This window comes from Castor canadensis, chromosome 15 (assembly GCF_047511655.1).
Source record: "Castor canadensis chromosome 15, mCasCan1.hap1v2, whole genome shotgun sequence".
Lineage (NCBI taxonomy): Eukaryota > Metazoa > Chordata > Mammalia > Rodentia > Castoridae > Castor > Castor canadensis.
The window spans coordinates 36,369,873-36,381,940 of record NC_133400.1 but is presented as its reverse complement, the minus strand read 5'-3'; the positions used below and the strand labels follow the sequence as shown (position 1 = coordinate 36,381,940).

Below are 12,068 nucleotides of genomic sequence, written 5' to 3'. Positions count from 1 at the left end.
TAGCCTTCCACTTTTCTATTGATGTAAGGCAGTAGCTGTAAGTGGAACTTTGAGGACCAGATAGTGTCTAAAGGTCTTGATAACTGAACAGTGTGTGGGGTAAGTGTTGACAGCCTGCTATATTTGTACCTGGTATGTCATTTGAAGTTACACTCTCCTAGCATGGTGAACAATAATGGAAAAATACAAAATCTGGAGCTCTGCCTTTTGTAGGGCTGAAAGAAATTACTATGAAAAAAGAACCTCCAATTTGAGAAGTGGAGTAGGTGCATGATCTTCAGGAATGGTGAAGAATGGGAAATAGAATTCCTCTTCCCAGGCAAGGCTCCCCAGCTCTTGCACTTGTGATGGATGCAGCTCTGTGCCTTTTTTCACATTGCCTTTACTTCTCTCTACTTTGAATCTACAGAAGGTTATTAAACATGAAGCTTTTTGTAATGTCATTAAAGGGATTTTTAGAGGGAAATCACCATAAATTTTACTACCATTATACATACCTAATTTAATTTTTATTTTCTTTAATTTTATGTTTTTCATATTGAATACCTGAATAAATTTTACTGACTCAGAGTATCATAATTTTATTTTTCCTTATTTATTTATTGGTGGTGGTACTGGGATTGAACTCAGGGCTTTTTCTAGGCAAGCACTATACCACGGGAGCCACTCTGCCAGCCCTTATTCTTCCTTCAGACAGTAAGATTATTTCTAATAGTGCTTCTCCTTTATTCCCTTTGACACCTTCTCCTAGAGCCCTCATCAGTAGATTTCTTCAGGAACTTCATAACTGATCTCCTTCCACTTTCTTCTAACCATTTTGCTCACCAAATTTTTCCTTTTAAAAAACAAAACAGCGGGCTTGGTTGTAGGTCAGTGCTAGAGCTCATGCCTAGTATGTGGAAAGCCCTGGGTTCCATCCCCAGCACCCAAAGAAGAAAACAATTTGGAGCTTACTTTCCCCTTGGGTAAAAGATATAAGCACCATAGGATAAAGGTCAGATTTCTTAGTATAATGCTGAGGCCTTTCCAACTCATCTTAGGCCTATTTTGCCTAAGCCCTAGTTACTACATTGAGACCCATAGTTCTAGCCACCTGGATTAGCAAGAGACTTTCATCTTGTTTTGTATATTTTTGTGATTCTTCCTTCTATTCTCTGCAGAGAGTTCTCTTCCTTCCTGAATTTTCAGACTTGATTTATGCTTTCCAACTCCTGTAGGATTCGTGTTCCTTTTTCTCCATCTCAGTCCTTTATTAATGTTATATGGAATGTCTTGTAGATTATATTGTCTTACGGATCTCCTTGCCCTTCCAAACTGGTGTTCATTTCTGTGTTAGCCATCCTGAACTGAGCACTATATTATGTCTGACAAATAGTTCCTACTCAGAAAGTGTTAGAGGATTGAGTTTTAAATTATTTTCTTAGGGTGAATTTCTAGGAACAAGGATCTTAAATTTTTAGTATCTACTTCTCCCACCTGAACAGCCTCATCATAATGTTGCTTTAATTCCCTTGATTTTAAGCAGGTTAATGGATAGGTTCCTAAATTACAATGTTTTTAGAGGGCATTGATTACTGGCAAATGGAGTTTTTGAATTGTCTTAGTAAGGGTTTGCTGTATCACTTATGAACTTACATGAGCTAAATTTTGCTTTGTTAACTACAAAATCTCAGTTACATAATAGGACAAAGGTGTCTTTCTTGTTCAGGCTTCATGCTTAAAACTAGTAGGTGTGGTGATCTGCCTTTTAGAGTCCACTGAGGGACAAAGGTGGATTGAAGATTCAGTTCAAAACATTTTCCTTTTAAACTGAAGCAAAAAAAGGAAATGTGGCAAATCTTTCAGTGGCTTTTAGTGTTTCTGCCCCAGAAGGGACTTTTGCATCCCTTTGTTTTGAGATCATCTTAAGACTCAACTACATCTATTTTCAGAGCGAGTGAGAAAGAACAGAACTGTCCTGTCTCTGAATCCAGAAGAGAAGGGGAATCTGTCAGCAGCCTTAATGAATGTCACAGTTAATGAAAGTTTGCCCTCAGTTTAATCTGTCTTAATTTAAGGTTATTCCCTGGAAGAGATTTTTTTTTTCCTTCTAAAAATTAGCCAGTGTTCAGATTTTAATTAGCACAGATGTTATACTAAAAATCAGTATTTTGACTCCTGATTGACTATCACAATAACATCAACTGTTTTGCCAATTTCCAGAATCTAATAATTGTGTAGTGATCATGTAAAAGAACGTCCTGTTCCTAATGTCCTGACCTTTAACAAGGGTCATGATGGTTGCAGATGTTCAGCAATAATAATAGTGTGTGTGGTGGTGGCGGGGGGCGGGATGTAAACATGTTCTTTGCAGAGGAAGAAAGCTAATGCCACAAAATGTTGTTAAGAACTGGTAGATCTAGAAGGACATAGAAGAATTCATTGTACTGTTCTTGCAACTTTGTTATAAATGAATTTTTTCCAAAATAAAGTTAAAATCATAGCACAGATTTACAAAGCCTTTTATAAACATTAGAACTAAACACTTTTGAACCATTTTGCTTTTCATTCTGATTGGCATTTTGAAAATGCTTCTCCTTTACTCTGAGGCCTGTAAAAACACCTGCATTATGTTAATCAGTGATCTTTCAGAAACAAAGACAGGAACCCCAATAAACCTGTATGAAAGTCTGATGATTTCAGTTCACAACTCTGCCAGGTTTCATTAAAAAGACTTTTTTCCCTTCTAGTTGGTTGAAATGCTAGACATGTCTGTCCCTGCAGTTGCCAAGTTGAGACGTCTCTTAGATAGTCTTCCAAGGGAGGCTTTGCCGGACATCCTAACTTCAATTATTCGAACAAGCAACAAAGAGAAGCTCCAGGTACTGTGTGCCCTTCTTGAATGCCAAGTTTTTGGTGATTTTTTTAATTATAGAAACAGCAGTTAAGTTTGACTTTCAAGAAAGAGATATTGGAGACTCAAAGAAGTAGGTAAAATGCCTTTATATTTAAAGTGACTTTCAAAAGTAATTGTTTTAGCTGTGTGGAGGTGTGGGAGGACTAACTTGTAATCCTTGCACTTGGGAGGCTGAGGCAGACATTTGGAGAGTTCTAGGGCAGCCTGGGCTATGTAGGAAGATCCTGTCTCAAAAAAAGAAAAGGGATTGTTTTATATTTTTGTTTACATAAGCAGCTCTTTTATTTGCACAATCAGTATGCGTAGTTGGCCAATTTATGGGAAAAGTTAAAGCAGAGAATCATTAAAAAGTAAATATTTAATGTAAATATGCAAACATTTTGTTGTACCATTTTCTAAACATGAGGAACCATGGCCTTTCTTGTATATGGACTGAATTCTGGTGTTTTCTTTGTTTGTTTGGGGGTATTTGAGACAGGGTTTATGTAGTCCAGGTTGGCCTCCTGACCTTTATCTTTAGCATTTAGGATTACAGGTGTGCACCACCACACTCATCTCCCTGCCTGATGATTTTTATATAAATCACCTCTACAGTATTGATGACTTTCTGTTTATATATTTTTTTAAAGAAATTAATTGTAAAGACCTTTGGAAAATATAATCCTAGATTTGCAAGACTTAATCCCCAAACTACAAAACTCCTTTAAGTTACCTATATAGTTCTTTTTTTTTTGTGGGTCTGGGATTTGAACTCAGTGTTTTGCGCTTGCAAAGAGGTGCTCTGCTACTTGAGGCATTCCTGCAGTCCATTTTGTTTTGGTTATTTTAGAGATGAGTTCTCGAGAACTATTTCCCCAGTGTTAGAAATATCAGATCTGCCATGATCACAAAAGGTGCTTGGAAGTTGATGGGCAAGGCAAAATTTACTTCTCCAGAAGGGTATGTGTGTGCCTTCAACCTAAGTCAGGCAAGTCAGCATACTGAGCAGAAGAACCACCTCAGTTTTAATCCCTAACACAGGACTGACTGACCCTTTGCTCTAACGGAGGGAGCTCGGGTTCACAGTCTTCGTGATCGACTAAGATTGAGGTTTAGGAGAAGGACAGAGGGGAAGAGCAGACATGATTGAAGAGCATGGACATGAAACTTAATTTGATTGGTGTACCAAAGACAAAAAGATGACCCATGAGGCGGAAATTCTAGTATTCTGGGGAAACTGAGACCTGAAATGACTGTTTGGCCTGAAATGGCAGCACCAAGTAGATAATTAACCTGTGGGCCAAGGGACCTTGAAGCAGAGATTTCTTTGGACAGTGGTTATCCTAAAATTAGAAGTTTGAGTTTTAGGACATCTGATGACAAACAATTCTCTGCATAAAGACAGAAACTTTACAGTTAGGTGACATGCCACCGAGCACATAGGCAACTGGGGAAATTAGCTAATATCCACACAATGACAGCCATATTCCATAGTTTGGCACTGGTTGCGGGGGAAAGGGGCTCAAACCCAAGACCCCGAGATTAAGAGTCTCATGTTCTACTAATTGAGTTAGCTCTTTCACAGAAAAGATACACTTTAGTTGATTTTCATACCGGGTTGGCTCATCCTCCAGACCTCAGCCTCCCAAGTAGCTAAGATTACAGGCTTTAACCATCAGTGCCCAGCTCTCTCTAGTATTTTTTTTACTAAGAGTATTTTTACTAGGATTTTCTTAGTCTGTTTTATTGAATCTTCCTAGAACACTTGTTAGCTTTCATTGAAACAACTCTTTTCTTTTATCAGATTACTCAATAATGAAATGCATCAGTTTTAATAGAACTACAACTCATATGAGCTGGTTGGGCACAGATGCAGACCAGTGGGTGGAAGCAGGAGTGAGTAGGGCATTAATAAGTGTGTTGCACTGGAGGGGAGAGCAACAGCTCTCAAGCCATCTGTAGATTGGCTAATTGTATATGGACAAATTGAATATTTTGAACCTAGAGTTGGTTGGGACCCAATATGTAGCCATATTCTGGGCTTTACTAGAGAAATTCTTAGAGTCAACATCAACTATGTGTATGGTTCTTGATCTTGAGACTTAATGGCTTCATTTTTAAATGAAAAACCAAGATTTTTTTGTTCACCTCTTTTTTTTAGGATTCTCATGTTCATTTCAAAACACTTGGCTGATTGTTGTAGTTAACTTGGTTGTGTTAGCCATGTTATAACATTCCTATCATGATTACTGAGGGGAACTGGTAGGGTTCTGTTCGTGTTGAGGGTTAGGGAGCAGATGCCACAGGTGGGCAGATTGGCTGCATCCCACAGCCCTGGGAGCCTACTGTAGAAGCCCACTGGCACAGAATGTGTGGTGTGGGATAGGAGAGAGATGTGCATACTTGTGTTTGGGGTGGCCCCATTAAAGTGGCTCAGTGGCCACTGCCCAAGCTCCAGAGCTCCTTCCTAAAGGACTGGCACAGTGATAGTACTATGTGGCTTATAGTTGTTTGTATTTTAGCCCAACAGTGTAAGTCATGGCTCTGCCTGCCTATGTGTTTCTGAAAGGTACTTCTTTTTCCGGGGTGGGGGGGGGAAGACTGGAATTTGAACTCAGGATTTTGTAAGCAGGCATTCTGTTAATTTTGGAGGTGGGGGTCTCAAGAACTATTTGCCCAGGCTGGCCTTGAACCATAATCCTCCCAATCTCAGCTTTCCAAGTACCTAGAATTAGAGGCCTGGGCCACCACATGTGCCTTGAAAGGTGCTATTAATGGACTCACCTTTCCCAGATTTTAGATGCTGTGAGCCTGGAGGAACGGTTCAAGATGACCATCCCACTGCTTGTCAGACAAATCGAGGGCCTGAAATTGCTTCAGAAAACCAGAAAACCCAAGCAAGATGATGATAAGCGGGTAAATATTTCTTTCATTCTGTTTTTTCAGGGTTTTGTGTATGTGTGTGTGTGTGCATGTGTGAATGATGTCAGCAGAGACTAATGGCAGATTGTTGGTCTCACTGAAGAAAGAATTCACAGGCAGATACACAAAGGAGTTCTAAAGTTCAGGGTTTGTTTAAGCTAAAGCTAGATTTATTGAAGCAGAGTCAGACACAAAACAATAGTACACCCTCAAAGGAAACTGAGGGTGGGCAACTTTGCAAACAGTTAAATACATCAAGCTGTCGGGTCCTAGGCACTTTTATGAATTGAGTTTAATGATCACACTGAGTGTTTATAATCATATACATACATAATTGTGGTGATTTTGTAGAAATGGGAAGGGCATTTCCTAGAACTGGGGAAATGGGAGTGGTTTACCTAATAAGGTGCCCTCAGAGCCAACATGGCAATTTGAGGAGAAGGGCATGCATGAAACCGCAGATATAACACATAGGTGAGGCCTTTGCCTAATCTTTGCAGTTGGGGTCTTTGCTGGGGACTGTTGGCTGCTTTACCAACAAGGAGCCTCAACCATGGTTATCTTTAGGACAGTGATAGAGCAGGAAATTTGGCAAAATGAATCAGGATGCAGTGCTGCATCTGCTGTCTGGCTTCTTCATGTTATTGTTCCCTTTCTACCTGCCTGCCCTTATCAGTGTGAGATTTAGTTCAGTTGAAAAAAAGAAAAAGTTGGAAACCACATGCATTTCAGCAGTCCCAGCCACTAGGGAGGCAGAGGCAGAGGGATACCTTGAGCCCAGGAGTTGAAGCCAACCTGGACAATGTAGCAAGAGTTGTCTTGAAAAGAAATCTATTGTAGACTGTTAAATTATTCCAGATGGAATTTATTTTCTCCTAGAATTAGTCTGATATTTATGAGAGCCAATTTTAACTGCTATAAAAGTGGCTCTTGTGTAAGAGAAGGGAAATACTGGGAGCTAATACATTTCTAACTTATTGCTGATTTCTTTCTTACTGTTTATAGGATAATTATAAGCCAGTGGAACTTCCATCTTTTAATAATTATGAATCCTTTCAGTGAAATTTAAAATACTGAATTTTTATACATTTTATTTTTTTTTTTTTGTTTTGTTTTTTTTTTTTTTTTTGGTGGAGGTGCTGGGGAACGAACCCAGGGCCTCGTGCATTTTTATACATTTTATAGGCTTCCTGTACTTACTTTATTAACTTAAGGAGTTCTAGTCTGTTGATCTGCCTTTTGTGTCAACAAATGTATAGTGATTCTGCTTCTTATTTGCATAAATATGCCTGGATTTTTATTATAAAAATGCATTGTAGGAAGTAGAGACTCATATCATGGCCTTTTAAATATTGTAATAAAGGTACAAATGGATATTTGCCCCTAGTTTACTGGTGAAAAGTTTGTTTACAGAATTTTTCTTTGGCGCTTAAAGGATGCTATATAAAATGTCATGGGTAGAAAGAATATTTTTGTAATAATAACAAAGATTTTTCATTTAGCAAAGATACTTTGAGAGAATACGTTAAAACAAAATATTTGCCACTACTAGATAAGAATTTTGTAATGAAAACATACATTCTCCTTAATTTTATTCTTGCTCTTGTTAAAAATTTATCTAAATACAGAAGGGGTATGATTTCTTAGGATCTTGTATTATTTATAACCATAGTTTAAATCATTTCTCTTCTAATCATTGCTTCAGAACTCCCTGTATGATTAAACAATGAAAGTTGAGATAAATAGGATAAAAACAATTAAGCTAAAGCTATGCATATTTTAGGTCCTAGTAGTGTCTTTTTAAGGTTTCAAACCTTAAAGAATATTATAAAATACTGATGATGATAAGTGGTGGTGAAGTGTGCGTGATGAGAAGAATTGGTGAAATCCCAAATTAAAACCGTTTCGTAAAGCTCATAAAATTTCATTTTGTTTTCAATTTAGAAAGGGATTAATATTATCAATATGTAGATAACTGGTTTATCATATTAAAAGATTGTGTGGTTCCAGTTCAACTTTAAAAATATAATCTCCTTTATAATTATCATGATTGTTATAATTTTATTGGGAATGTTTTTAGATGACAGAGTTCATATGTTAAATGTAAAAGTCAAGTTAATATCATAAACATCAAATTAAAATTACTCTATTAATATTCATCGATGTATAAAAATGTCTTTGCTGATGAAGTCTAAAGTTCAGCTAGAGAACTATTTTCTGTGATACTTAACTATGTGACCAGTTTTATTTTAAGCTATGTTTCTTTCAGAGATGAGCCATGAAAATAGAGTAATGATATAGATAGTAGGAGATAAGGAGTTGGTTTGGTCTTTTTCAATAAAGATAGAAGTTGCTGAGGTTTTTAATGTTAGACATAGATTATAACCTTTTAGATTTTGTGTTAAGCTTTGTATTATATTACTTCCTAAAAGATAATGCTTCAACATTAAGCATTAGTGTGCTCTTCATGTTAATATGGCAGAGTTTTGTAAACTGAATTAAAACTTAACTGATTATTGGACTTTGAATCAAAGGAAAGACTCAGTACTGTCTTTCCTAGATACATTAGGGGTAAAAACTTTTTCTGAGACAGTCTGCCCATTGAGGTTATTATTAACTTTCTGAATTGCAAATGTTTTGTGCTTAAGAAAAATTGGAGAAAAGCTCCAAAAGCTAGTAGAATTCTAGTTTATATATTCAGCAGTCTATTTATAGTGTAAAATTCTTTATTTTTTGTACAATGAACCATTTACATTTTGCTTTTGGACTCTTAGGTCAGAAGATTTTCCTTTAAATACTTGTCTCAATTTTAGTCCTGTCTTTTGTACTTCTTTTCAGAAGAAATGAGTTGCAGGGTATAGCTGCGTAAAGTGGGTTTTTATCCTAATGGATTGTAAATAAACGATAAGCTTTAAAAGAAAAAAAATGAAAGTTGGGCTCTTGTGGTTCACACCTGTAATCCTAGCTACTCAGGAGGCGGAAATCAGGAGGATCGAGGTTTGAAGCAAGCTGGGCAAATAGTTCTGGGAGATCCTATCTTGAAAAACCCTTCACAAAAATAGGGCTGGTAGAGTGGCTCAAGGTGAAGGGCCTGAGTTCAAACCCCAGTACCACAAAAAAAAAAAAAAAAAGGGAGGTTGTTAATAAAGAAAAGAACAAAGAAGAACATAGTTCATTGTTGCTAATAAAATTTTAAAGTTTTTCCTCTCTAGTCCTTTTCCATGCCTGGATTTTTTTTTTTTTTTTTTTTTTTTTTTTTAGCATGTGAGCATTTTCTCATTTTTTTGTTTTGGTAATCATCCAAAAGGACAATTTATTGAGCATTTGCCTTTTTGTCAAATATTGTGTATTGTGTCCAGTGTTTTCCATATTTCAAAAGTTAGCAAAATGACTGTGATAGTGTTCTTGAATATAACTTTAGTTTTTTTTTCCTCCTGCATGTAGTATTTTTCTCTCTTGAATTTTTTGTTTTATGGGCCATATGTGGCCCATGTTGGCTTCAAACTCAAAATCCTCCTGCCTCTGCCGCCCAAGGTGGCATGTGACATCATGCCTGGCTTACTGCACATAGTTTTAAGAACACAATGCAAAATTATTTCCTGGAAGCCACAATTTTGCTTACTTTTTTGCTTTTAACTAGAAAGTCTCAGTTTTACTTAGTTTAACTGTCTTTTCTTATATTCCATGCTGAGTCGTATATCCTCTAGTAGCTTTGTAAATATCTACTTTCCTTACATTGATTTTTTTTTTAAAGTATTTAACCTTTTTTTTTTTGTTGTTGGTGATACTGGGGTTCAAACTCAGGGCCTCATGCTTGCTAGACAGGTGCTCTACCACTTGAGCCACTCCACCACTTCATTCTTTAATTCATTTGCCCTCATAACAAGTGAATGCAGCAGTTGCATTTTTCCCAAATAGCTTTTTATTTGGCTCAACACTACTTACCAATTCTAAAATCAAATCAGTATATCACCAGCACCACAAGATCAGATCAGTAACTCATTTATTTTGTGCAGAAGTCAGCGCTTACATATTCTGCACTGAGAGTCACAAAAAAAAAATTGGTGTTTATTATCAGTAGAGGTTCCTATATTTCTTAAAAAGAAATTTCTTCAAAGATACTCAGAAGATGATTGCATTAGAGATGGCTGTTTGAAAATGTGGAGATCAGAGGACAATAGTTAGAATTAGCCTAAAGCCATTTCCTTGTTGTCTTCCTGACTAAGAGTTGAAAAGTACTGTTTTAGCACTTGGAGGAAAATTGCATAAAAAGTGTTTTTGTTTTTGTTTTTTTTTTCCAACAATGAAAAAAGCACTGTTGTACTTGTGTTTTGGAGAAAAGGTCTTGCTGTATAGCCCAGGCTAGCCTTGTACTTGAGATCCTTCTCCCTCAATGCTGGGATTATGTACTGCCATGCCTCTTTTATTGATGTACTTTTTGAAATCTCACTTAAAAATACTTACTAGTTTTCATAATTTAAAATATTTTATCAACAAAAAATAAAATATTTTATTAGGTAATGACTTATGTCAGAATAAGTTTATATTTAATATTTGCCTTTATAAAATTGTATTTTCATTTACTGCTATTTGTTTTAAACTTTTTTATATTTTTGTATATTATATAAATAATTTAACAGGTGAAAACATTCATTCTGGAGGCTTTTAAATACCAGTATATCATTTTGCTCCAGTAGTGGTTAGAGTTGGTTCATGGGATTATTGAGTTGAGAACTGAAAGAGCACATAAAGTACTTTTAATACCTGGCAGAGTGGTCACACAGAAGCAGGCTAGAGGTCATTTGACTCGGTGCAGAAGGCAGTTGTTGGATTTGAAAGGATTTCAGCACAGTGGGACAGAAGCACTGTAATTGGGAGGAAGAGGGCATGATGGTTACGGCCACTTGTTAGAGAAACAGAACCTCACAAGGAGGAAAGTAACCAGTGCAGCAGTTAATTAGGAGGGCCCGCCAGTGAGAGAATATTAAAGGAGAAAGGCTTTTCTGTGTGGAAGTCAGTGGTGGTAGAGCAAGGAAGGAAAAGTTGAACTGTTGGGGAAATACTGTCAGATGAGAAACCAAGCGACACTCAGAGAAGCAGAGAACTCAGATTTTATTTTACACAGGCTGTCCCAGATGAGCTCACACTCAAAATTCTGGGCCTCCAACAATAAAGTCACAGAATTCTTAAAGGGCAGTTCATGGCATCAGGTTACAAGGAATGTGTTAGGGTTAATAGGTGAGCCAGTGCTGGGTTAGAGACCTGGGGTTATGTTTAGATAGGAGCAATAGGGGAGGTCTGCTTTGGAAAGTTTGCTTACAGAAGAAGACAAAGGAAGGTGGGAATGGGCAATTATCTCTACATGGGGCCTTTTTGTCTTGGCCCTGGACTCATTTTATGGCATAGCTAGCAATTTCTCATATCCTACGGCCTACTTGAGACATTCTTCCTGTTCATAACATGCTAGAAAAAAATTTTTGTAATCTACCAGGAAAAATGAAATTTATTCAGTCACCAAATGGTAAGTGGTCATGTTTACCAAAAACAAAAAACAAATAAACAAAAAAAAACAGCTGCAAGAAAGAATTCCTGGGTGTTTTAATTATTTCTAGTAGGCACTGCCTTGAAATTTTTTTCTCACATAAGTATTATTGGAAGCATGTACAAAATAATCTTTTCTACTTTCTTTGGTCTGCATTTTAAATTCTGTTGCCTGCTTATGTATAGCTGTTTTTTAATTATTTCGAACTTTATTTCCTAAAGGTATAGACTATAGCACCATTCACAACCTTACTTGTTTTCCAGCTTATTTGCATGTATGGTTTTCTTCTACTTTTTTACTTAGGTTATAGCATTCCGTCCTATTAGGAGGATTACACACATCCCAGGTGCATTAGAAGATGAGGATGAGGATGAAGATAATGATGACATTGTCTTGTTAGAGAAAAAAATACGAACATCTAGTATGCCAGACCAGGCCCATAAAGTCTGCGTCAAAGAAATTAAAAGGTAAATTACAGAAGACATTAATTCATTAGTGATTTCATTTTGTTTGTTTCTTTTATTTATTTATTTATTTTGGTGGCCCTGTGCTATGAACTCAGGGCTTCTAAACATTGTTTCTTATAGAAGCTTGGTTCTGTTACATTGGATCACAAACAGATGCTGAGTTATTTGTTGTATATTCTGTGATCTTTCTCTTTTTCTTACGCTTTTTACCTGTTTCTTCATTCTTCTACAGACTCTAATTCTTAAGACTTGTTTTTGAGAC

The 12,068-nt window shown here is 36.6% G+C and overlaps 1 protein-coding gene across 1 annotated transcript in view; it reads left to right on the top strand.

Moving 5' to 3' along the window:
- Positions 1 to 12,068, top strand: part of Lonp2 (lon peptidase 2, peroxisomal) — a 102,750-nt gene that overhangs the window by 8,777 nt on the left and 81,905 nt on the right. The window contains exons 3-5 of the mRNA XM_020181678.2: positions 2,730 to 2,861; positions 5,669 to 5,791; positions 11,643 to 11,806. Of these exons, the coding sequence (XP_020037267.2) occupies positions 2,730 to 2,861; positions 5,669 to 5,791; positions 11,643 to 11,806 (419 nt within the window). The remainder of the gene's footprint in view (positions 1 to 2,729; positions 2,862 to 5,668; positions 5,792 to 11,642; positions 11,807 to 12,068) is intronic.